Source organism: Macrobrachium nipponense, chromosome 47 (genome assembly GCF_015104395.2).
Source record: "Macrobrachium nipponense isolate FS-2020 chromosome 47, ASM1510439v2, whole genome shotgun sequence".
Classification (NCBI taxonomy): Eukaryota; Metazoa; Arthropoda; class Malacostraca; order Decapoda; family Palaemonidae; genus Macrobrachium; species Macrobrachium nipponense.
In genome coordinates, this window is record NC_087222.1 from 34705883 (window position 1) to 34733723 (window position 27841).

General features: G+C 37.9%; 1 protein-coding gene across 1 annotated transcript; it reads left to right on the plus strand.

The window, feature by feature from the left end:
- Window positions 1-9198: 9198 nt before the first annotated feature.
- Window positions 9199-26772, plus strand: LOC135204880 (transforming growth factor-beta-induced protein ig-h3-like). Its single transcript, XM_064235111.1, has 17 exons — window positions 9199-9357; window positions 12522-12630; window positions 13039-13140; window positions 13481-13637; window positions 13816-13879; window positions 18037-18195; window positions 18783-18871; window positions 19626-19792; window positions 20097-20240; window positions 20627-20840; window positions 21568-21705; window positions 22214-22465; window positions 22935-23104; window positions 23351-23485; window positions 24753-24962; window positions 25102-25258; window positions 25417-26772. Exons 1-17 carry the CDS (start codon window positions 9245-9247, stop codon window positions 25719-25721), a joined length of 2685 nt encoding a protein of 894 aa, XP_064091181.1. The 5' UTR covers window positions 9199-9244; the 3' UTR covers window positions 25722-26772.
- Window positions 26773-27841: the final 1069 nt, after the last annotated feature.

Below are 27841 nucleotides of genomic sequence, written 5' to 3' on the forward strand. Positions count from 1 at the left end.
CCAGCTGCCTTGCCAACAGTCATTCTAGGTGAGTGGTTTCAGCCAAGGAGGTTCTGGGTTCCAGCTGCCTTGCCAACAGTCATTCCAGGTGAGTGGTTTCAGCCAAGGAGGCTCTGGGTCCCAGCCGTCTCGCCAACATTCATTCCAGGTGAGTGGTTCCAGCCAAGGAGGCTCTGGGTTCCAGCCATCTTGCCAACATTCATTACAGTAAAGTGGTTCCAGACAAGGAGGCTCTGGGTTACACCGTCTCTCCAACAGTCATTCCAGGACCTTGGTTCCAGCCAAGGAGGCTCTGGGTTCCAACCGTCTCGCCAACATTCATTCCAGGACTGTGGTTCCAGCCAAGGAGGCTCTGGATTCCAGCCGACTTGCCAACAGGAACAATCGAACAGGGGGTTATGTGTCCTTATAATAATAATAATAATAATAATAATAATAATAATAATAATAATAATAATAATAATAATAATAATGCGAATGAAAATAATAATAAAAATAATAAAAATAATAATCATCATCATTATACAATCTTATCTTATCTTCTTTCTATCTAAGTATAGATCTGTTTATCTACAGACAGCGTCCAAATGCTACTTTCCAAGGCTATTAGATAGTTGCTATTGAAACTAGTAATTGCAATTGAAACTAGTAGTTGCTATTCATATTTTGCTATTAGTAGCCCAATAGCTATTTAAATATCCCTACTAGAATAACTAGTAGTAGTATCAGTTTCACAGGCTTACTAGGAATATGTGTCTACTGTTCTTAGTACAATAAATAGCACTTAATAGCTCCTAGTAGCACTTAATAGCACTTTACCTACTTAAAACACTTGGTGATAATTATTACAAATGCTACTATAGTTACTTCTTGCTAGAAATAAGTGACCTAAAACGCCTACTAGCTTCCTAGTAGCACTCAATAGCAGTTTAGCTATTTAAAACACTAGTCAATAGCAAATGATATACAGTTATAATTCATCTCAGCTAGCTAGTCTCATCCTGAATGCTATTTTTTCAAGGCTATTAGCTAGCTCCTATTGAAACTAGTAGCTGTTTCTACTAATAGCTGAAGGGAAGTAGCTAACATTCACTACGTGCTACTGAAAATGAGGCTATTAATCTGATTTTCTGAAACCTACTAGCTATTATGACTGCTATTTTTTCACTGCTGCTAGCTAATTGCTATTAGGACTTGTAGCTATTTTCACTAATAGCAGGGCAGAATAGCTATTATTCATTATGTGCGCTGAGAATGGGGCTATTCGTTTTATTAATGCTAGTAGGTGCTATTAGATATTTTTATTAGTAGCACCACTAGATATCAGTTTTGTAGGCTTACAAGAAACAGGCGTCGTAAGGTTTCCTATGAAAATTAATAGCACTTAACAGCTCCTAGTAGTACCTAATAGCTCTTAGTAGCACTCAATAGCTCCTAGTAGCACTTAATAGCACTTTACCTACTTAAAACACTTGGTAATAATTATTACAAATGCTACTATAGTTACTTCTTGCTAAAAATAAGTGCCCTAAAACGCCTACTAGCTTCCTAGTAGCACTCAATAGCAGTTTATCTATTTGAAATTCATATCAGTAGCAAATGATATACAGTTATAATTCATGTCAGCTATGCTAGTCTCATTCTGAATGCTATTTTTCAAGGCTATTAGCTAGCTCCTATTGAAACTAGTAGCTGTTTCTACTAATAGCTGAAGGGAAGTAGCTAATATTCACTACGTGCTACTGAAAATGAGGCTATTAATCTGATTTTCTGAAACCTACTAGCTATTGTGACTGCTATTTTTTCACTGCTACTAGCTAATTGCTATTTTAAGACTAGTAGCTATTTTCACTAATACCAGGGCAGATATAGCTATTATTCATTATGTGCGCTGAGAATGGGGCTATTCGTTTTATTAATGCTAGTAGGTGCTATTAGATATTTTTATAAGTAGCACAATAGCTATTTAAGTGTCCCTACTAGAAAGACTTCTAGTAGATGGCAGTTTTGCAAGCTTACAAGAAACAGGCGTCGTAAGGTTTCCTAGGAAAATTAATAGCACTGAATAGCTCCTAGTAGTACTTAATAGCTCTTAGTAGCACTCAATAGCTAATAGAAGCACTCAATGCCACTTTAGCTACTTAGAACACTTAATAATATAATAGAATGATCTCGATTTCCCAAAGACTAAAAAACCATTTTTTCTATTAAAAAATCTAAAAATAATTTATTCATAATAAATACCTTATTAACAGCTGCTATTCGGGCTATTAGCTATGAAAATGACACGTAATTATTCCTAAATGATTATTCTATCAATTCCTACTTATGTTCAGCGAGCTACTAGTCCGTTCACTGCTGTAGATGGCCGAGAAATTGACGATAAAAATAACGACTTTAGGAACGTATGATCTTCAAAGCGACATATTGGATCATAAAAGTTATTAGTAATAAACAGCTTATTAATAGCTGCTATTAGTGCTATTAGCAATGACAATGACATGTAATTATTCCTAAATGATTATTCTATTAATTCCTACTTACGTTCAGCGAGCTACTAGTCCGTTCACCGCTGTAGATGGCCCGAGAAATTGACGATAAATATAGCGACTTTAGGAACGTATGATCTTCAAAGCGACATATTGGATCATTGGAGTTATTCGTAATAAACAGCTTATTAATAGCTGCTATTAGAGCTATTAGCAATGACAGTGACATGTAATTATTCCTAAATGATTATTCTATCAATTCCTACTTACGTTCAGCGAGCTACTAGTCCGTTCACCGCTGTAGATGGCCGAGAAATTGACGATAAATATAACGACTTTAGGAACGTATGATCTTCAAAGCAACATATTGGATCATTGGAGTTATACGTAATAAACAGCTTACTAATAGCAGCTATTAGAGCTATTAGCAATGACAATGACATGTAATTATTCCTAAATGATTATTCTATCAATTCCTACTCACGTTCAGCGAGCTACTAAGCCCGTTCAGGGCGGTAGACGACCGAGAAATTGACGATAAATTGAACGACTTTGAACGTACGATCGTCAAAGCGACATCTTGGCTCATTAAAGTCATTCGTAATAAACAGCTTATTAATGGCTGCTATTGGAGCTATTGGCGATGTCAATGACGTGTAATTATTCCTAAATTATTATTCTATCAATTCCTACTTACGTTCATCGAGCTACTAAGTCCGTTCAGGGCAGTAGACGACCGATAAATTGAACGACTTTGAACGTACGATCTTCAAAGCGACATCGTGAATCATTAAAGTTATTCGTAATAAGCAGCTTATTAAGAGTTGCTATTAGAGCTGTTAGCTATAACAATGACATGTAATTATTCCAAAATTATTATTCTTCAATTTCTACTTACGTTTAGAGAGCTAGTAGTCCGTTCAGGGCGGTAGACGACCGAGAAAGAGAACGACTTTGAACGTAAGGTCTTCTAAGTAACCTCCGGTAGCGAGAGAGAGAAAGAGAAGGAACGAAAGCTCCTCCCTTTAGCCCTGAGAGTTTTTTTTACCAATAGCGGCTATTTTTGGGCACTTTTTCCAATTTTCCCGGCCCGGGTGCCCCGTGAGTGGCTGCCCCGATGATAAAGGGGTTCAGAGATAGTGCCAGATACCGGGAAAGTGGCCCAGGGGGGGCCAGGGGCTGTCGGGAAAGGGGTGACATGACCCCCTAATCACACCCCTAGGCTGATGTCACATTTGGAAACTTCCACTGAGGCCGGGTTTGGAAGACTTTGAAAGATCGGTTGATATTCGTTAAAAATCGGGCGTAAATTAGCATTTATTATTACAGAATGAACGTAAGGTGACGGTTAACCGCGATTTCAACGTTTATTAATGTGAATTAACAGCGGAATTAACCGCACGGTCCCTCGAGTTAGGCCTTTACACCAACGATCCCTCCAATTCCAAATGAGATAAGGTGCGATCCGCGTATTCGCATATGTCGTATTTGGTGCAATTCCTACGACAATTTCGCATCTGTCGTATCATCAAACGAATCCCTACTATAAAATACATAAAAAAACACATTTAAAAAGGGTATAAAACTATATCGTATATAAAATAAGCTCATGCGATTTCCTAAACGCGCGCCTATCACGTGTAATACCCATGTGGATGACGTCACAAAGTGGGCGGAGCCTCATTTTCCAAAGGTCGAAGGCCACCTGTTTTAATGGTCTATTTATAGATCACCAGTTAGCAACAGCAAGAGGACAACATATACTACATTGTGACGTTGTAATATGTTTTTTGTATGGGCAGGCTGCATTATTTTAATGGGTTGCAGTGGGGGCTGAATGGTTTATTTTTTCTTTTTTGTATAGTATCATATATATATATATATATATAGATATATTATATAATATATATTAATATTTTAAAAATAATGATATATATACATCTATATAATATAATATATTTATATATAATATATATATATATATATCTAATATATATATCATCTCTCTCCTCTCCCTCTTCTTCTCTCCTCTATGCTAGTTCTCTCTTCTCAAAATCCTCGCTCGTCTCTCTCTCTAAAGCTAGTTCCTCTCTCTTCCTCTCTCTCGCTCTCCTCCTCTCTCTCTGTCTCTCTCCTCCTCTCCTCTCTCTCTCTATATATATTAATAGTATATATATATTATATATATAATATATATAAGATCTATATACATATATATACACTTTAAACAATATACATTCCCAAGAATGAATAAATGTATAAGATTTAAGCAAATGTACAACTTGATACAATTCTAGATACAATTTACACATAAATTCACAGTTTCATGTATATTCGTATAGACAATACAGGTTCGCACTATATACATTTCTATACATAGTCATAGTCAAGCCTACCTCGTATATCACAAATATGCAACAAAATGTATTGATATTGCTTGTGTAATTCCTGTATGCAACATGTGTACAAATTACTCAGGTGTGTTTATATTCGACTGGTATGGTACATGTCTTGTTTGGTATTCTGCTAGACCTACAGCTCTCTCTCTCTCTCTCTCTCTCTCTCTCTTTCTGAAATGATACTACTTTCTCTCTCTCTCTCTCTCTTCGTGAAAGAGGGAGAGAGAGTCTTGCATTGCTTACTGTTGTGGAGAGACAGAGAGAGAGATACAAGGAGACCAAGGATTAGGATGTCTCAAAGACTTGTCAGTCCATCCTCAGAGGAGACATCGTGTGCTCACTTATCTGTAGGAGCAGGTTTTACTGTGCATTCACAGTGTCCTCCTAATGATTCTGTCTAGCTTTCTTTTAAACTCTTCCACACTGTTGCTGTTTACAACTTCTGGTGGCAGTTTATTATTCCAGTGTCACATATCTTGTATGTAAAGAAGTTCCCACAATGGGATGTGTTGCATCTCTGCAGTTCTAGTTACCATCCATTGTTTTCGTTTAATGTAAATAGGTTACTGTCTACTTTTGTTATGCCTTTCAGTATTTTAGATGTTTCTATTAGTTGTCCTCGCAATCGTCGTGTTTCTAAGCCATACATGTTTGGGCTCTCTAGTCGTCTTCGGTAACCTATTTGCCTGATGGGTGGAATTAACTTTGTGGCTCTTGCTTGTACTCCTTCTAATCTATTTATGTATTTCCTTTGTGTTGGTGACCAAAACTGTACTGCATATTCAAGATGGGGTCTATAGATATTAATGTGTAGAGCTGCATCACCGTTTCCATGTTTCTGTATTTGAACTGCCTCTTTGAGCATCTCACTAGTTTCTGTGCCTTCTTTTCAGTTTTCATGCACTGTTTTGTGGATTTTAAGTCCTTGGTAATAATGACTCCAAGGTCCTCCTCTTGTTCTAAACTACTTATGTCATTCCCAAGCAGCATGTAGCTGGCATGAGGGTTGTTTGTTCTTATTTGTAACACTTTACACTTATCTACGTTAAAAGGCATTTGCCAATTTTTTCTTTTTACCACTCTCCTATTTTCATTAGATCATTTCTTAAACTTTCCACTGCATCTGGGTCTGCTGCATTTACATCTAGTTCGGTGTCATCTGCAAATTTGGCTATCCTGCTAGTTAAGCCTATATCAATGTCATTAATGTAAATAAAAAAAAAAAAAACAATAGAGGGCCAAGGACAGAACCCTGGGGAACTCTGCTTGTTACATCTACCCATTCTGGTTCTTCACCATTTATTACGACTCTGTTTTCTGTAAGTTACCCTGTCTTCGACCCAGTCTGCTGTTTCTCCTTCAATTCCTAAAGCTCTAACTTTTGTCATCAGTTTCCTGTGTGGGACTTTGTCAAAGGCCTTTTGGAAAGTAGTATTGCTCTTCTACTGTCGTAAATACCTATACTCTGTTTTTTTCCCATCTGTCCACCCGCCTGTGGTGTTTGCGTATGGTAACACTGCGCCCCGGGCTTTAGATAGTTACGCTATGTTTAAGTTTTAGGTAAATAAGAGGATATCTGGGGGTATATTTGCAACTGAAAAGTGTTTTAATAATTTACTGTATGGGAATTACACCGTTAATATTCAAAATAGGATATTGTGATTATTGTTGAATGTAAGCTGAATGCAACTATCTAAAGCCCGGGATGCAATGTTACCATACGCAAACACCACAGACGGGTGGACAGATGGAAAAAAAACCGAGTACAGTATGTTATGAAAAAAACTCCAAGAGGTTTGATAGGCAGGATCTGTTTTGTCTGAAACCGTGTTGGCTGTTTAACAACAGATTGTTTCTATCAATGTGATCCACAATTTGATCTGCAATTATGGACTCAACAAGGAGCAGTCCGACCTCCAGCTTGCGGTCCGACCTCCAGCTTGCTCGGGACGCGTGTAAGGTTTTTCCCTCACGCATAAGTTGTAAACATTATATTCCTAAATTTTGATGTAAGTTAAAAAATGCTCAAATCTATGGTCGAATAGCGCCTTGTTTCACCAACGAAAATTAAAATAAATATGCTATATAGTATATATATTATTAGAAATTAATTGTTTTGTACTGTTTAACATTCACATTCTATAATTTTTACATTTTCATTCTCTTAAATAAATAATTAATATCCTATCCTAAGATTCTCGTATCTTTAACTCAAAGCTAAAGACTTTTTCAGACCTTTCTTATATAGGCTCTTCCATAGACCTTTCCTAACCCCCAAACAACAACAACAACGTAGTTTGCAGGCTTACTCCTTGAGTAAGTGAAAACCGTACAAACGACCGACGTTATTACACAGATTGGTCTGTATAATTTCCCGGCTCTTCTCTTGGACCTTTTTTTGTGTAGACTTAGGGGACACATTGCCTAGTTTCCACCCTTTTGGTCCCTTTTTCTGTATAACTTTACATAGGTGATTAACTATCTCCTCTTTTAGCTCTTTCATTTTTCTTGGACGAATTTCCTCTGTAAATATTTTGACAAGTGGTTCTGCCCCTCCATATATAGCAGCTGGTTTAGGGGATGGAAGTATCTATAGTCTTATAACTCTGCTTTTTCAGCCTGAGTACACCAGGCTATACCTCAATTGCCTGTTAGGGGCCCTATGCTATTTTTTTTATTGGTTTCCTGTTAAAATTAATAAAGAAATCTTTTTGGGTTTTCCTTCGTAAACTGATGCAACTCTAATCGTCATTTAACTTTGCATTTCTTACTGATTTCGTCCACCATTTCTACAGAGTTCTTGGTGCCTGCCTGCTTGCTTCTACTGATGCTGGGTGTGTGGGTTCATTGCTTTGTGCAGCCTGTCTCTCTCTCTCGTTTTATTTTTAATTTCTCCGTTGAGCCACTTAGAGAGAGAGAGAGAGAGAGAGAGAGAGAGAGAGAGAGAGAGAGAGAGAGAGAGAGAGAGAGAGAGAGAGAGAGGCTGTAATTCTGTAGAGAGAGTGCTGTGTTACTTCTTAGAGAGAGAGCGAGAAGTACATTTCTTGCAGATAGATATCTCTCTCTCTCTCTCTCTGTCTTAGCAACTATGCAACTCTCTCTCTCTCTCTCTCTCTCTCTCTCTCTCTCTACAGCAACAGCGCAGCTTTCTCTCAGTTCACTGAATAAACCGTGTCACGTTTCTTGGTAGTAGTACTAGTCCAACCTTATTTACAGCCGGAAATTGTCGAATGGTGATGCTCTCTCTCTCTCTCTCTCTCTCTCTCTCTCTTTCACTTCCCCGTTCTTTGTTTGTTCTATGTTGACAAAGACAAAGCTGATAAAAGACAATTAAACGGCACAGAAGCAAAATTGTTTGGGTTGTATTTTTGTCAACAATGGCGGGTTTCATCAAGAAAGCGAGATTTTGTTGCACTTGTAAATCATTTTTTTTTTAGCCATTTGGAATCGATTTAGTGTGTCCGTCACAAGTACAATACAAAGACAAATGAATAAATTGACGATAGACACCAGGTAGACAACCGGCAAACGAGTAAACAAGAAAATAAAAACAAATAAACATAAACATTTCCAAAGGTATTCAGTATGCCTAAAGATTTGGTGGGAACAAAGGTAGCGCTACTATATTTCCAGGCAATTTTTTAGCCATTCAGAAATCATTTATCGCTTCTGCAACAAATCCAAAACAAAGACAAACAATAAGTGTCAAAAACAGTAGTTAGCACCTCGCCAAACAAACAAACAAGGAAAGCAAACCAACAAACAATGAAACTTCCAGAGTTGTTCCAACAGCGCGCCATGTATAGACCAGGAACTGAAAGCCGACCGCCAATTGATTCATCGCATGAAACATGACGTCACGGCTGCGTTGCAGCGTTATGACAGAAGTAAACACGGGGATTAGTCAGCCCATTCACGCCCACGACCCGTAGGAGGACCCACGCCCGTCCAGGAACGCGCCCTAGGGCGGGAAATGGCTTCGAAAGACGCCCAAAATGATCATCAGACCGTTTTTCCAGAGAGTTCGGGAGAGCAGAGGTGATGAGGAGGGAAGGAGAGGGGGGTGGTGGTATCGAGGCTTGGAGGGAGGGGGGGGTGTTGGCGAGGAAAGTTAGGTTCCGGGGGGTTGGGGGATGGGGGTATTCCTGGATTGGTAGTACCGGGTTGGGGGTCAATACGGGCTCTGATTGGTCGATAAGCCGGGGGTAGGAGAGGAGGAATGGGGTGAGAGGGGGGGGTAACGAGAAGGTCAGCATGAGGGGGTTAGGGTGAGGGAGGTAGGAGCCAAGCTCCTATACACACCGGAGCATCCTCACAAAGTCGTACCAGTGTCGCGTCAGACATCGCCGAGTTAAGATGTCGCCGCTGAGGATCGTTGTGGCCGTGTTTTTGGGGGTGATCGTGGTGGCCAGGGGCCAAAGGCAGGGGAAGTTTTTCGATGCCAGTTTCACCGCCGACGGCGACACTTAGTGAGTTGATTGATCGGTTGGCTTTTCGGTCATGATTTGGCGTCGCTTTGATCCAAAAATTAAGTCTTTAACTTTCTTTGGCTACTTGAATTTTTTTTATTTTATGCTTTGATTTAATATATTTTTATTTTTTATATGATACTTTTAATTTATTGTATTGAATATATTTTGCATTATAGGTTTAATGTGTATTTAATATATATATATATATATATATATATATATATATATATTATATATATATATTATATATATATATGTGTGTGTTGTGTATGTGTGTGTGTGTGTGTGTAACTGAATCACGAAAGTTAGGAACGTGATAAATCCATAAATAAAGATATATGCCACGATGGAAAAATAAACGAAGGAGGATCTGCAAGATCTTTCGACGTTAAACGTCCTTTACTGAGCATATATATATATTATTTAAATATAGATAATAGATAGATATATATATAACCCAATTAGATATATGTATGTATGTATGTATGTGTGTGGTATGTACTATTTGTATGTATTTATATAATAATTATTTTTAATGTATATATTTATTTAATTATATATTTCATACCTATTCTATGTATTAAATAAATTTATAGATATATATATCTATATATATATATTCTTTAATAATATTAATGTTTTGTAAATGGTGTATATAATTATTATATATATATATATATATATATATATATATATATCCTATATATATATAATAGTTTTGTAATGTGTACAATTCCATACACGACAGTTGTTTAAGATGTACAGTTATTTACTTAACAAAACATTTTCTATTACGTACAATTACGACAGTTTTGTAATATGCATACAAACGTACACTACAGTTTTACAGTTTTATTAATACGCACAGTTATGTATACACGATTTTCGTAATGTATTTATGTACACGATAGTTACTGAATGTGTACAGTTATGTATACACGAGTTTGTTTATATAAAGTTATAATATACTAAATAACCAGACAGTTTCGTAATATGTATACTGCAGTACAGACACGACAGTTTCCGTGATATATACCTAATATACCTCACATACATGACAATTTCGTAACATGTATTATTTACCTCACATACGCGACAGTTTCGTAACATACTTATTATGTTTTCCTCACATACACGGTAGTCTCATAATAAGTAGTACAGTTACGTATAAACGACATTTTCACCAGCTGTCGTGTTATTGTTAAGTATACACGACACGACAGTTGCTTGCTATCGGACTAAAAAAAAAAAAACAGTTATTTAAACCGTTATATTAAAGCCCCTCTTCAATGTATTAATAAACTATACAATAAATCTATCAAATGACGAGAGATTCTTGATAAAGCAGTCATACGTGACTAATAAATTTACGATTTATTAGATATATTCCCGAATACATTCAAATAAATTCGCCTCCGGCCGAAATGAAAGTTACCAGAAAGTATGTCGGAACCCGTCCGGTTTCCTACAAGCACGACTTCGGTGAAGTAGGTTAATCGTCTTAGAGAAACGGACGAGATTTTGTATACTTTTCCTTTAAGTAATTTATCACTTATTAGTTTATCGTTGTTGTTTGTAAATCTTTACAGCGCAAGTAAACAAGTCACTAGTTATGAAAGTGTAATAAACTAATCGAAGTCGGTGACGTCATTCGGACGCAAGAGCCAACTCTGTGCTTTATAACCAGTCATGCACGATGTACGACGCTTCCGCGTTTTTCTTTCTTGGTAACAGTTATTCTACTTGAGGAAGTGGCACACCTCGATCCCCCACCCACTAAAAAGGGGGTGGGGATTAATCATTATAATCCCCTGTAATCCACTCCAAGGCGATTATAAAGTGACATTAATCCTATATGTATAAAAATGTAGGTAAAACGAAAAATGTAAATCCGAGTTAGGTTTATGGCAACATTTCCAGTTAGCCGTTGTTGGGGTGAAAATAATTATTGTTTTTTTTCTCTGTTTCTTTGTCATTGTTTGTAGATGTTTCTGATTTGCAAATACTTTGAACATGTATTTATTAAATACAAAGTTGTTTTACCTTGAAATTGTCTTTAAAATTAAGAAAATAATTGTATTTTACGTCTCTGACTTGGTGAAGATTTTCATCTCTCTCTCTCTCTCTCTCTCACAGTCTGAGAAAGAGACATACGCTCTTCCCTCTTTCTCACAGTGAGAAAAAGAGCGAGAGAAAGCCAGCGAATGAGAGAAAAAGGTAATAATTTCCAGTAAGTAGATCAGGTGACTTTTTTACCGCCATGTCTGACCCAGTGACGTCACAGCTGCCGGGGTGAAGTCCTCTGTCAGATGTATGATAAATATTAATAACGATTCGCTGTTTATCGAATAGCAATTACCCACAGTGCACTTTCGTCGTTGTATTCGCTTCCTTATCGGTATATGAGGCATGAGATGGTGTAAAAATGGCGTTAGATAAAGATAAATGCTTTTAAAAATATATAAAATAAGTATATAAAAATCTGCAAACGTCACCAATGGCGGATCTCCGTAGACTAAGCTCATCGTGAACTTCCCCAATTACGGAACGAATATCCGAATATTTTCCTCCTTATTGTATTTAAACCCGTCTCTACTGTTTTAAATGTATTCATAAACTATGTATTGAGGATTTGGGTATGCGGGAATGCTGCAGAAGTTGGAGATTGGTGGAGAGTTGGAGAGGAAATTGAGAATGAAAGAATGTTTTTTTTTTCTGTTGGCGAATGGCAGATGGTGATAGGTAAAGGTTCGTTTACCTGAGAGAGAGAGAGAGAGAGAATGGGGAAGTCTGCACTTGTACCGTTGCTCACGGTCGCATGCACTTGATAAACAGAGAGACAAAGACAAACAGATCGAGAAAGACAGAGAAACAGATCGAGAGAAGGAGAGAGAAAGAGAAACAGATCGAGAAGAGAGAGAGAGAAAACAGAATCTATCTCACCCCAGAGAGCAGGAGGAGGAAGGACCCTTAGGCCTATAACCACAAAACATCATTACAAAACACCAATCAATTTACTCATGAATAATGAAAAATAATTAAATTTACAAATAATTAATTTGATAATATAATAAATTATTTATTTATTATATTAATTAATTTATTTATTTTTTATTATTTTTTATTTACAATTTTATGTTTATTTTAATTTAATTCCTCAGCAAATGGCGCGCCGACCTCAACATGGACCAGCTAGGGAAGACAGTCGACTCCCTTGTGTCGTCCTTCGACACCGCCCTCGACAACCTCTCCGAGACCATCGAGAGGCAGGTGAGGGGCCCACTGTGTGTGTGTGTATATATGTGTGTGTGCAGCGTGTTTAATGCTATGCGTGTTGTATGTATATTTGTGTTTGTTGCATCTGTTGGTTGTATGTTTATTGCGTGCGTTCCGGATGGGTTTCGAACCTGGATTTCACTGTATATATATATATATATATATATATATATATATATATATATATATATATATATATATATATATATATATATATATATAGTTTTGTTTGTTGTGTGTTTTATAAGTGTTTTAGTCTATATTTATTGTGTGTTTTATAAGTTTTAGTCTATATTTATTGTGTATATTAAGAGTGTATATTTATTCTGCATATTGCGAGTGTATATTCACTGTGTATATTTATGCATATTAATAGTGCATATTTGTGGTATCTATTGAAAGGTGGACTCCTCCCTGCCCCTGTGGATGAGGCCGCACCAGAACGTGGAGGACATCGGAGCCATCTCGGGCTCCCTGGGAGACGGCATCGACGACGGCCTGAAGGTCGGAGGTCATAGTTATGTAGTTTTTATGTGTCAAAGGTCATTGAGAAATATACATATACAATATTCTTTCCAATGTCAGGGTTTTTTTGGGGGTCAGTGGTCATGTTTTTGAGGATCAAAGGTCATCGTTAAACAAACAGGGTTGTGTTTTTTCTGGGGTCAAGTTTTTGGGTCAAAGGTCATTGAAAATATTCAAGTTTCTTGAGTCAAGGATCAGATTTTTGGGGTCAGAGGTCATTGATAATTATACAGACATATCTTTGTCAAATTTTCAAGGGTTGTTAAATGTGTACTTTCCACCCTCCTTTCTTGCCCCCCCCCCCCCCCCCATCTCACAGGTCTTCTTCAAGGACCGGATCGATGGCGAGAGGGTCGAGGGACCTGAAGCCGATGCGGAGGCAGAGTTCGATCCCACGAGGGGGACGGGGCCGACCCCACCCAATAACCGACCCGGTTTCGGGTCGTCCTTCCCCTTCAACCCCTTCTTCCCCTTCGGTGAGTCATTTTTATGAGAGTACGATCCCATGGGATCCCATCTGCTGTCCATATCTTAACATTATTACGACATTGAAAGGTCAAAGGTCACTCAAAATGACCCGTGAAACATTTTAATATGACCTGGAATGGGTCCATAAAGGTCTTAAACCTTCTCTCCCTCCTTCTGTACTTCCAGGTGGCTTCAACAGGGGCTCTGGATTCAACCTCTTCTCCAACAGGCGTGGCTATTGGTGGAAAGGGTGAGTGTTGCCATATGGCAGGTTTTGTTTATGTTTCAGGGGATTCTGATTGGTGGATAGGGTGACTGTTACCATATGTGAGGTTTTGTTTACGTTTCGGGGGTTTCTGATTGGTGGAAAGGGTGAGTGTTGCCATATGAGAGGTTTTGTTTACGTTTTGGAGGATTCTGATTGGTGGATAGTGTAACTGTTGCCTTATGAGAGGTTTTATTTACGTTTTTGAGGATTCTGATTGGTGGATAGTGTAACTGTTGCCATATGAGAGGTTTTGTTTACATTTTGAGGGATTCTGCATGGTGGATAGGAGAGAGAGAGATTACAAGGATGAAAAGGCAAAGAGAAACATATATATAGAGAGTGAGAATGGAAGAAAAGAGAAGCAGAGAGAGAAAGATTGAGAGTAAAAGAGAGACAAATTAGAAGAGAGAGTGGAAGAAAAGAGAGGAGAGGGAAAGATAGAGGGTAAAAGAGAGAAAAATTAGAAGAGAGAGAGAAAAATTAGAAGAGAGAGAGTGGGAGAAAAGAGAGAAAGAGATAGAGAAAGATTGAGAGTGGATGAGAGGGAAAAAAGAGAGAAAGGTTAGAAGAGAGAGTGGGAGATGAAGAGAGGAGAGAGGGTTAGATTAGGAGTGGAAGAGAGAGAGAGAGAAAAAGAGAGAAAGTTTAAAAGAAAGAGAGAGAGAGAGAGAGAGAAATGAGGTCAAATGTAACGACACTCAAAAAATAATAATTGGGGCATCACGACTAACCCAGACCACCTGTATATAAACTACAGTGGGAAAATCTGCCTGTATTCAACTGTATTATTCCTACAGTTGACCTACAGTAGATTTTATTATTTATCTTTTATTTAGGAAAAAAATTAAGAATAAGAAACTAAGACAAAATTGCGAAAAAGAGAAACTGTATTTCTGTAGGTAACTGTATTGAACTGTAACTATATTATTCATACAGTCTACTGTAGTTATAGTCATTCTCAGTCACATGCAGTAACTGTATTTGTTTATCTTTTATCTAGAACAAAAAAAATAAATAAAATTAAACAAATTGTTGAAAAGAACCTGTATTGAACTGTATCAACTGTAACTACAGTTCACTTATAGTCATCTGCAGCAACTGCATTTCTTAAAGTTTCATTTAAAATAAACAAAAACAAGAAACAAAGACTAAATTGAAAAAAAAAACTCTATTTCTGTAGGTAACTGTACTGAACTGTATTTGTTTATACAGCCAGCTGTAGCTACAGTAACTGTATTTGTTTATCTTTGGTTTATAACAACAAACAAAATAAAACAACTGACAGGAAGTGAAACTAAAATTTCACCCCACAAGACTTTCACCAATACCCGCTTTCTCTCTCTCTCTCTCTCTCTCTCGTGGTGGGTATGACCTGTGTCAGGCCTCCCTCCATACCCCATACCCACCCATGCCCCCTTTCCTGAGGCCACGCCCACCAGCCTTCCTCAAGGGGGGGACTGTAGGTGACAGTATGAGTTTTGTAATACGTTTCATATTTTAAATTACTTTTTATTTTTTTATTATTTTTTATGCTTTTTTAAAGTAATTTTATTTTTTAAAATATTATTTTTTTTATTTTTCTTTAAGAAGTATTTGTGAAATATATATAATTATATATACTATAATATATAGATATATATAGCATATAGGTATATACTAGTTATATATTAGATATTGTATTTCGATTTATTTTTTTTATTTTTTCTAGAATTATTTTTGATATATATATATATATATATATATATATATATATATATATATATATATATATATTAGATATTGTATTTTGATTTTAAAATACTCTAGAATATAAAATATTCCTTTTAAAAATAGTAAATATTTAAATAAATATGTTTGATACTCTACTTTGAGGGCAAAAATCTTGAGAAATTATATTTGTCTGATATAAAATACATTAAAATATTATATTTTATATATTGATTTTAAAATACTTTCAATCATAGTATTATCCTGTGCAATACTTTTTAAAACATTACCTTTTTAAGTGTAAAATATTAGAATTCTTTGCATAGAAAATACTTCGATAAATAAAATACGTTTTAATATTTTACATTTTTAAATTGAAATATACAGTATATATATATATATATATATATATATATATATATATATATATATATATATATATATATATATATTGAGATTATCATATTTTTGGCAGTTTAACCGTAGACGACTATAAATTCGTATTGAAACCAATTTAAAGTGGATCAAAATCTCCAAACGCCACAAACAGATAAAACAAACATTGTTTAACCAACAGTGAGAATCCCAAATAAACAGACGCACAAACGAAGAAGATATTACGAAAACCAAACTTAAAAAAAAATAAGCCCGCCTGGTGACACCAAGGCCATATTAATCTCCACGTAAATAGGAAGGGCCTCGTTCAGCCGATCTCTCTCCGGCCAACCGAAACTCGTCACCCTCGGATGCGTTCAAGCGCCTCCCTTGATTGCAGGCCGTTACAGAAAACGGCCCCCGAACGGGTCATTGCGCTTTTCCGCTTCGGTTATGTATGTCTATGTAACGTTACGTGCGCAAGTGGCCTGACGGTTTTCCGTGACCTCTATCGAACGGGGGTGTAACGGTTTGGCGTGTTCCCGTGAGGCGTGAAGCTGAACGCGGCCTGGATCTCTCCGCCTAAGGAGATGATGAGTTCAACAGATGTGGTTTAATAAGTCTCTTATTTAAGCTTTTTAGAGAGGGGGTGGGGGAGGAGGGAGAGGGAGATTGAGAGACGGAGAGGTTAGTAGAGAGATTGGTTGATATGCTGAGAGAGAGAGAGAGAGAGAGATGGCAAGAGAGAAAGAGTGCGAGAAATATTGAAGCCTGTGATCTTCAAAAGGGCACTGACTGACTTGTTCGGGGCTTCTTCATCGCCGTGGAGTTGCCGACACATCTCTCGTAATATCTCTCTCTCTATTTATTTATCGCTCTATCTCTCACTTTACCACTTTGTCTCACATGAAAGAGAGACATTAAGAGACACCTAAGAGAGAAAGTTACGAAACAATGAGCTAAAATAGACGTCAATACATCAAATAAAACCAACGCGATTAAACCCCACATGGCAACTCACACCTCCGCAATACCGTGACGTCACACCTCCCTCTCCAACGCCACCAACACCGTTATAACAACCAATCATCACCACCACCACCATCGCTGTTGGGGAACTGTGTTGGTGACGGAGCGTTGCCATCAAGGAAGCCCCCAATTTTGGCCCATCTGCTAGGACTCTGCGACAATTTTGGCGTTCGTTCTAACGGGGTTTTCGTTCTGGTGGATGTAAAGTATATATTATATATATATATATATATATATATATATATATATATATATATATATATATATATATATATATATATATATATTATATTTATTATATATTTTTATATATATATATATATATATATATATATATATATATATAGATATATATAAATGAGGTATAGTAGTGCCTCTCTCTCTTCTCTGAAATGTGACCCTCAATTATCTGCTGTCTCCAGGGTCAGAGGTCACAGACGGAGAAGCCATTAGAGAGAGAGAGAGAGACAAAGATACAGTGACCCACTGACCTTGACTAGGTCAGTTGGGAAGGGGGCGGGGCTTATGCCTGCTGGTTTCAACTCAGACCCAATTTGATGGCTTGGAAAGTCCGTGGGAAAGTGTGTGTGAAATCTCTCTCTCTCTCTCTTCTCTCTCTCTCTCTCCTGCATATGCTCACGTGGCCGTGTTTCCTGTTTAAGTGCTGCAGACGACGAACATACGTCGATTTATTTGTCGACAGTTAGCAAAGTTGTCGGTCGCCAATATGTTGAGTTATGTATACGTAAGTAACAATATGTAAATATATATATATATACATATATATATATATATATATATATATATATATATATATATTATTGTTTCCATATCTTATATATTAATTTCTAATATTTATGCGTGCCATACAATGTTATTCTTATTATTATTGTTTTTAATAATATATATATATATATATATATATATATATATATATATATCTTTACCATATATCCATATATGTTAATTTTCAACATTCTTCTGTGTCATACCAAATATTATTATTGTCATCATTCCAATAACGGCAGCCCCAACGTGTGCGTCGACCGCGAGGAAGTGGACGAGGGCATTGACTCCACCACCGACCCGACCCTGGAATCCTCTGGCCCTTCCTTCGCCTTCTCCCTGGGGCACATGGAGATGACCACGTGTAGGGATACAGCCTCGACCTACACTTGTACTACGAAGTAGGTTTTTTATGGTTTTTAATTTTTTTTTTCTTTTGTAGGGGCCTAGGGTTCTTTTAGTTGATGTGGTTTTTATTTTTTTTTTTTTTTTTGTGATCTGGGGGTTTATTTTGTAGGGGGTGGGTCCCTGGTTGGGTATACTAGAGGGAGTTATTTTGTGTATAGAATAAACCTTATAAGAGACTGGTATATACAAAATAATTTAGGTTCTGTATTTTATAACTGAGTTTTTCATAATATAGGAAGAACCTTCATTGATGTATTTCTTATATAATGTTAAATAAGATACTGCATTTGAATATATATATTTTATTAGATAATTTATAAGATATTTATTTAAACTATTGCACAGATAACTTAAAATATTGTGTGAAATATATACGCCATTTGGTGAAATGCCTTACGAAACATACGAAATAGTTATACTGAAAATCTCATGCAATAATTTATAAAAATAGTGTAAATATTTTAAGAAATATTTTATAAATATATAAAATATTTTAAGAAATATTTTATAATATATAAATAAAATATATATAAAAATTTTATTTAAATATTAATTTTTTATAAAATACTTCTCTCGCCAGAACGTCCAGACGAGGAATCCACAAGACAGTGACCCTGACCTACAAGTGTTGCCATGGGTACATCAAGGAGCCTTCTGGCTGCACTGAGAGTGAGTATCATTTGCAATATTTTATAAAATATTTGATATTTTATTAGATATTTTATACAAGATTTTATATATTTTATAAAGTGTTTTATATGATATATTAAATGTTTTATTAAATAGTTTATATATTTTACAATGTATATTACAATATTTTATGAAATAGTTTATAAAGTATTTCTTTACTTTAAGTATTTATATGGTATTATATATATTATATAAAATATTTTACATATTTCATCAAATAATTAAGTATATTTTATCAAGTATTATATATAATATTTTATATATCATATGAAATATTTCACATATTTCATCAAGTATATTATACAATATTTTATAAAGTATTTTATACTAAACTTTATATAATATTTTATTGATATTTTATCCATTTCATCAAGAATTCTATATTTCATACAATATTTTATAAATATATTATAACTTATTTATATAATATTTTATAGATATTTTATCCATTTCATCAAGAATTCTACATTTCATACAATATTTCATAAAATACTTTATATACTTCATAACTTCAACGCCATCCTCACACCGCGGTGCCGTCTTGTCACCCTACCAGTCGACTTTCAGTTAAATTATGTCAAAATAATAATAAGAATTATTATTATTATGTTATTATAATTGTAATTATAATAATATTAATAATAATATATATTATAATAATTGTAATTATAATATTTTCCAATAATCATGAAAATATTAACTTCAATACCATCTCGTCCCGTCACCCTACCAGTCGACATGCGCTCGATGCCGGACACCCTGGAAGACATCGGGTCGACGGACTTCCTCTCGATGACCCGGTCTGCCGGGATGGAGGAGATGCTGGCCGGCCAGAACCTGACTGTCTTTGCTCCCACCAACGAGGCCATGCAGGAGTTCACGGCCGACCTGGAGGAAGAGGTGGGTTGGCTGGTGGGGGGCTTCTCAGAGAAAGAGGGATGGGTCTGTGTGTATGTATAGAGAGAGAGAGAGAGAGAGAGGGGGTGGCTACTTAAGAGCATGAGAGATAGAGAGAGAGAAAGAGGACATTTAAGAGGGATAGAGAGAGAGAGAGAGGGGGGGAATTAAGGGAAACAGAGAGAGAGAAAGAGGACAATTAAGAGAAAGAACGAGAGAGAGAGAGAGAGAGGGCAATTAAAAGAGAAACAGAGAGATAGATAGAGAGAGAAAGATTACCATCATCACTTTGCCTCTTCATCCGCAGACTGAGATCGACAACGGCCTGGAGGTCGACCGCTCCCTCAACGAGGTCTACGCCCGGCGGCAGAGGTCGCTCGACGCTCACGACATGGTGCTCGCCCACATGACCCGCGGCTTCCACTACGCCAGCGACCTCCACGACGAGCAGGTGAGAGAGAGAGAGAGGTTGACCCGGGATGATCTCTCGGCAGGAGGGATTAACCCGTAATAAACCGGTTTTCACAGATTGACCTCAGATGGTTAACCTTTGCGTGAACTCGTTTAACCTGATGACCTCTTGATGATTAACCCACAAGGAACTTGTTTTAATGGATTAACCACAAATTAACCTTAAATGTTAATTATTTGTTAACCATAGAATGAACATTATATAACAAACTAGTCAGTCTGACATAGGCCTACCTAACCGATGAGTCGACCTCAAAGAAACATATTTAACCAATTGATTAACCTTGAAGTTGATCAAATTGAAGTAGGCCTATTTAATCGGTCGATGTCGACAAACCTCAGTTAACCGCCTCCCTCCCTCTGCAGGTCCTGCTCAGCCTGGCCGACAACTCCACCCTGCGGATCAACACCTACAGCACGGTGCCCCCCTCGGCTACCGTCAACTGCGCCCGGCTGATCTCCATCAACCAGCACTCAGCCAATGGCGTCGTCCACACCATCGACCGTGTCCTCAGGCCCGTCACCAGGAGCCTGGCCGAGCTGGTCGCTGCCGACCCACAGTTTTCCATCTTGAAGCAGTGTGAGTAATTTAGGGGTTGTCTTGGGTGGAGGTTGGGGGGCCTTAAAACGGGTTCCTCTACGTCCTGGAACTGTGTGAGCCTCTGGTTTATATTCTTATGGAAGCAGTATGAGTTTTTTTTTTTTTTTTTTTTTTTTTGTTTTTTTTTTTTTTTTTTTTTTTCTTTCTCTCGGTAGGTGGGGTTTGTTTCTTAGAGGGGTTCCTCTCCGTCCTAAAGCAGTGTGAGGTCTTCGTGGTTTTTGTGGTGATGGAGCCCCTAAGATGTAGGTTTTTTTGGGGGAGGTTTTTATGGGGGCCAGGCTGGTGATAGCTGTTTGGTTTTGCCGATATCTGCAGTTTTTCAGTATTGAAGTTTTATTGTAAAAAAAATAAATTGAGTCACGAAAATATGAAAATATGGTGATAAGTGAATACTTCTCTGTGAAAAATACGAATCCCCAACCGCGAATAGATATGGGACCACTGTAATCATGATTATTCTCTAAAAAAAAATTCTTTAAAAAAATTATCAAAAATTGTCAAATATCTTTAAATATTCTTGATAATTATATGAAAAATATTTTAAAATATATCAAAATTGATAAAAATTCCAAAATTATATGAAAAATATTTTAAAATATATTAAAATTACTTAAAATTCTTTAAATATCTTTAAGATTATTTTGAAATACTAGCAATACTTGAACCCTATCCACCACGATGTTGACTTTCACTGATGCCCACACAGTGATCAGCAACGCGGGCATGCTGCCCAAGCTGCGTGAGCCCGGACAGCTGACCCTGTTTGCCCCGACTGACGCTGCCTTCAGGACCCTGCCCGAGCCCTTGCTCGAGTCCCTGCTGGAGGGTAACGCCTGCTTAGACTGTGAGTGTCGCGTTGACGGCCGGTTTGAGATTCTGTCGCTTAGGAAGTGACTGGTTGTTGGTGAATGTGAAAAAATAGTTTTAAAATAATGAATATTGATATATAATAGTTTTAAGTAATAATTATATATATAAGATAGTGTTTAAAATAATATTGTATAAAAGGTAGTTTTCAAAGAATGAATATATATCGTATATATATATATATATATATATATATATATATATTATATATATATATATATATATATATATATAATCAAGAATCCAAGTGCTTTGGTTCCTTGACAATGTCTTAGTAAAAACGAAAGCGCTTGGATTCCTGTCTTTCATTTTCCTGTGGTATTTGCTTATTTAATGAAGTCACGTGCATCTACTGTGATTTTTTAAGTAAGCATATATATATATATATATATATATATATATATATATATATATTATATATATATATATATATATATAGGTATAGATATAGATATAGATGTTAATCAGAAATTATTATTCTCCAGCCATCCTGAAAAACCATGTCCTACCAAACGTCATCTGCTCAGCCGCAGTCCAGCAGGGCAAGGCCCGTACCGCCAACCTGCTCGACTCCTACCTCCTGCTGGAGAGGACAGACGAGGACAAGATGTTCGTCAGCGGCGGAGGGATGGAAGACGAGGCCTCGTCTTCCTCGTCTGCCCAGATCGTGGCAAAAGACGTCGTTGCCACCAATGGTGTCATGCACGTGGTGGATGCTCCGTTGATGCCTCAGGAAGGTAAGTTGTTTTTCTCTTTCCTGATTGGTCAGTTTTGCTGCTCTCTTTCCTCATTGGTCAAATTGGAGTCTGTTTTTTCTTTCCTGATTGGTCGGTTTTGCTGTTCTCTTTCCTCATTGGTTGAACTGGGATTTTATGAATGGGAGGGAATGGTACTGATTGGTCAGTTGTGGTTGCTTTGAGCTGATTTGTCAGTTTGTAAGACAGAATGGTCCTGATTGGTCAGTTGTGTTTGCTTTGAGCTGATTGGTCAATTTGTAAGACAGAATGGTCCTGATTGGTCAGTTTGTAAGACAGTGTGAATCTGATTGGTCAGTTTGTAAGACAGAATAATCCTGATTGGTTAGTTGTGGTTGCTGCGACGTGATTGGTCAGTTCTTTTCCTTTATTGAGTCGTTACCGATTGGTTGAATTTTGACCCGACCTCTGTTCCTTCATCCAGTAACCTCCGACCCTCGACCTTTTCCAGCCAAGCCCGTCCGCAAGGTCCTGGAAAGCCACAACCTGACCCGATTCATGGACCTGCTGGAGATCGCTGGGATGTCCGAGGAGATGGACAGCCTGAACGACGTGACCATCTTCGCTCCCTCCAACGCTGCCATTGACTCCATCCCCGAAGACGCCAAGCTGAAGATCCTGGTGAGGTTTGACCTTGAACTTTGATGTTCAGAGGAAAGTTTTAAGGTTAAGTTGGTAGTGTTTCACCTTGAACTTTGTTCTTTGGAAACAGTTACCCTTTTCAAATAAAAGATTCAAGCCTTAAAGTACCTTCAAACACCCTCAACCCACTCATATCTGACCCTGAACTTTGACCCTGGGGGTCAATTGTCCCATTCAAACCCAATAAAACAAAGCCTTGACCTAAAATAAAATTGTCTTTCTCAGGACGACCCAGAGCAGTTACGCAACATCCTGAACTACCACATCGTGACTCCCTCCCTGAAGGGTGATGACGTCAACAATAACCACATTGCCGATACCCGAGCTGACCTGCCCATCAGGATTAACCTTTACCCAAGGGTAAGGGTGGCGCATACATAACCGAGTATACTGGAACTTTCGCTGAAGAAAATGGGACGACATATGTTAAAAACTAACCATAGAATCTTCTTGAGAATGATCTCATTGTGTTTCCCACATTGTAATTACATTTATGTTACTTCTTTGACCTAACCTAACCTGCCCTAGCCTAGCCTAACCTAGGGCCATGGCAAAAAAAAACGGGGCTGCTGCTGTAGTAGTATACATCTCGGGAATTTGCGTAAGGGTGTGTGTGGATTTATATATTCATATGTGTTTATTGTATGGATAGTTTTTTCTTTTGTATTTTTATATTATTTATTTTTATATATTGTTATTTGTTAATGTATTTCATTTATATTTATGTTTATATCCCGGGTGTTTCAAAAGTCGCTCATGGTTTTGTATTGTTTGTTGAAAATTTAACTGAAACATAAATGGATGAAATTCGTTTGGTAAAATCTGTCCTAACTGAGAATATCTGTGGTATCATCTTTGATTCAGAATGTTCGTCTGTAAGTCAGTTGTACACCTTCATGTATGCGCCACCTCTTTCTTCGTAGCAATCAAGCAAACATTTCGCGCATGCCTGACCAGCATCTGACAACGTTTTGCGAGGCCTTGTTCCATACACTTCCAACTTGGTGGAACCGCACAAAAAAAAAAAAAAAATTACATGGTGTGAGATCAGGTGTCCGGAGAACCCATTCCACAGGATCACAATGACCAGTCCACCAATCCGGGATTGGTCTCCCCGTTCAACTGATCTCACACAGTGTGGTTTTTTTCTTGTGAGGTTACATCAGTTAGGAAGTATGTGGGACAAGGCCTCAGGATCTACCGACGCTTGACGAACACACCAAACAACAGTGGCTTGATTTTTACGAAAAAGGTGGTACACGCATCAAGGTGTACCGCTGATATGGATGAACATCCAAAATCAAAGATGGTATCACAGATATTCTCAGACAATGTATAGATTTTACAATGTGAATTCCATCCACTTTGTTTCAATTAAATTTTCAATAAACAATACAAAACCATGAGGAACCTTTATATATTTTTTATATTTTATAATCATATGTTGTAACTATAAGCATTTTGTATTTTGAGTGAAATATGTTGTAAATAAATATCTATTTTTGTATTTCAATTATAGATATGTAATTAAGTTTGTATATCACTTACTGACATGTTTATTTAATATTATTTAGTAATATGTATACATATATATAAATATACCTTATATCTCCCCCCGTCTCAACAGACACCCCTCCTGACTGGCCTAATTCTCGGCCCAGGTGGCCGGAGGAGCGTCAAGCTGACTGCTGGTTGCAGTCCGGTCTCTGCTTTGGACTCCCGCGCCTGCGGGGCGGTGGTTCACGTGGTGGAACGCCTCTTCGTCCTCCCACAGGAGACAGTCATGGACCACTTGGAAGATAGCGGAGACTTCTCCATCTTCACGCAGATGGTCAAGGTGAGAGAGAGATACAGAAATGTTTGGGACTAGGTCTGGATTAACCTGCTCCCTCGTCAGTTACAAATATTTTATGGTCAGAGATCAACCTTGGCCCTCTTTAGATCTGACAAACTTAACCCTCTCTTGCTCCTTCCAGAAAACGGGAGTCAACGAGACCTTGGCCCAAGAAGGACCCTTCACCGTGCTGGCCCCCTCGGACCACGTCTTCCGGACCCTGCCCAAAAACGAGCTGGACCACTTGATGGAGGACGTTGAGCTTCAAGAACAGCTGGTCAAGCTCCACGTGCTTAACGGTGGGTTCTTTAAGGGAGACCTTAAATATGTCTGAAGGTTTTTGGACAGTTGCCTAAAGATATAATATTACCTAAAAATTTGTATCAGTTACCTAAGATATTTTTACGAAATATCTTAAAGTTTTCCGTTTCCTAACAATCATCGTTTCTTCCACCAGAACACGTCTGCTGCGCAGGTATCAACCCCAACACCTGGCTCTTCATGGACCACAAGCGGACCCTGGACGGCCACTCCTCCGTACACGTCCGGCGGACCGCGTCAGGAAGACTCATGGCCGGGCCAGCCCGGATCACCCACTGCTCCGCCCCCACCCAGAACGGCCTCGTCCACACCGTCAACCAGCTCTTCATGAACGTCAACCCCAACAGGAACGGATCCGGATCCGTCGGGTTGTCCGGAGCTTCGGTCGGGACCAAGAGGCCGATCTTCTCGGCTCCCGCGCTGGAGGTGCTGTTCGGTTAAAAATGGTGGGGCAGGGGGTTGGTTTAAGGTCTTTAAGGCATGTTTTATGAAGTGACTTAAAGGACTTTTCAAGTGGACTTCAGAAGGGGCTTCGATACCTTTTAGAAAAAGGTGGCATTTTGGGGTCTTCTGAGGAGCCTTTAAGTCTTTTAAACAGGGCTTCTTCATTACCTTTTAAAGGGGATGTTTGAGGTCTCTTTAAGGGACTTTACGACCTTTTAAAGGACCCCAACACCCCTTAAGGTTGCCTTTTATATTCCATTACCAACCCGACCCCCTCGATCCACAGCATTTAACCAAACGCCACCGTTCTTGTTAAACCGCTTCTGTTCATTATTGTTATTGTTATCCTTATTATTCAACGAATAGTTACCAGACCTTAACCTAAATATTTATTCAGACCTTTTTTGACTGACCTGTGACCCCACAAAAGGTCAGCGGATAATACAACAGTTGTTATAGTTTTAAGCAATTTATTTATTGTAATTCCAAGTAGAGGTCCTTAGAGAGTCCTACTAGATATTCCAGGTTTCAAAGTGCCTTGACCTTTTCCTTGCCTGACCTGACCTGTGACCCTACCAAGGTCAACACATAAACAGAGGGTCGTAGGAATTCTTAGATATTCCCAGTTGCAAATTGTTGCGACTTTTTTCCTGACCAAGGTCTACAAATCTTAGATGTAAACCAGTTTAATTTATTTATTGTATTCCAAGTAGAGGGTCTTAAGAGATTCCAGATTCCCTGTAGAGTGATTCTTAGATATTCCAAGTTGATTATTTTGACCTGTTCCTGACCTGTGACCTTCCAGGGTCCAAAACATGCCACTTATCAGCCTGAAAACAAACTTATTTATTACATTCCAAGCAGAGCTTCTCGGAAATTCCAAATATATAGATTCCAAGCTCTAAATTCCCGATTCCAATTCACCGTGTGGCTTTTTACGAACGTAATAGGGACCAATTGTTTCCATAATGTATTCTAAGTAGATATATTGTTATGATATATATTTATATATATATTTGTAGCTACAAAATAAATTATTGGAAATCCAGTGTATTAGTTTGTGTGTCCTGAAGATCACGGGATTGATCCCACGGGGGTTGGAGAATGTCTATGATGACTGGGATTAATCCCATGGGGATTACTACAACTCATTTATATTTTGTAGAGAGGGAAAGATCCAAATACAGAGAGAGAAGCGAACAGTAGGCCATAAAACAGTATAGAGAGAGAGAGAGAGAAAACGGAGAAGAAACAAAGAGAAAGAGCAACTGCGAGGGAAAGAGAACGGTAATAACAGAGAGAGAAAGGTATGCATAGCCCGTTAACCCACCTGGCCAGGGTAGGAGGGCACAGCACCCCAACCGACCAGGAACCCCATCATCCTAATCCTCACGAACCTAATCTCCGAATCTAAGCCATAATTTGAGGCGTAAATCCCTTAGATCCTCTTAAATACCCACTTTAAACAAACATGCCCACGGTAAGGACCCTTAAATTATGTCCTGGGGATAATTAGCCCCTTAAAACCATCCCTTTGAGGGTAATGGGGGATATTCCCATACCCTAAATCTCACCGTTTTAATAATAAACGAACCTAAACATAGGCTCGCTGTATGGGGATAATGCTTATTTTTCTGTTATTATGCGTTATTCAGGACGGTTATTCCCGTTATCTGCATGGAAATTAGTAATTTAATATTTAAATTAAACGTTTATGGGGGAAAAAAGCCCCAGGGGAGGCCATAAATGCCCGAATTTCAGCAATTAAACGAGGGAAACCAACGTCCCTCTCTCTCTCTCTCTCTTCTCTACTCTCTTCGTGCTCAGTGTACCAACTTCATGTAGTCGTTTCTTCTTTCTCCATTTTGTCGCTTCCAGGGACGACCTGCCGCCGAGGGACGACCTTACAGCGTCTGTCGTTTAATAACGGAGGTGTTTTAATTCAAACAGACGTCGCCTCGTCTTTATCTCGTCGTTAAAATGGATAAAAATGTCGTTATATCTCCCTCCCCCTCTCCCTTTCATACCCCTTACCCCGGGAAGAGGGAAAACATCTGTGCGTCGTCTGCTTCAGGAGTCGTAGTCAAATGAGATGCCAAAGTCGCGTATTCAAAATA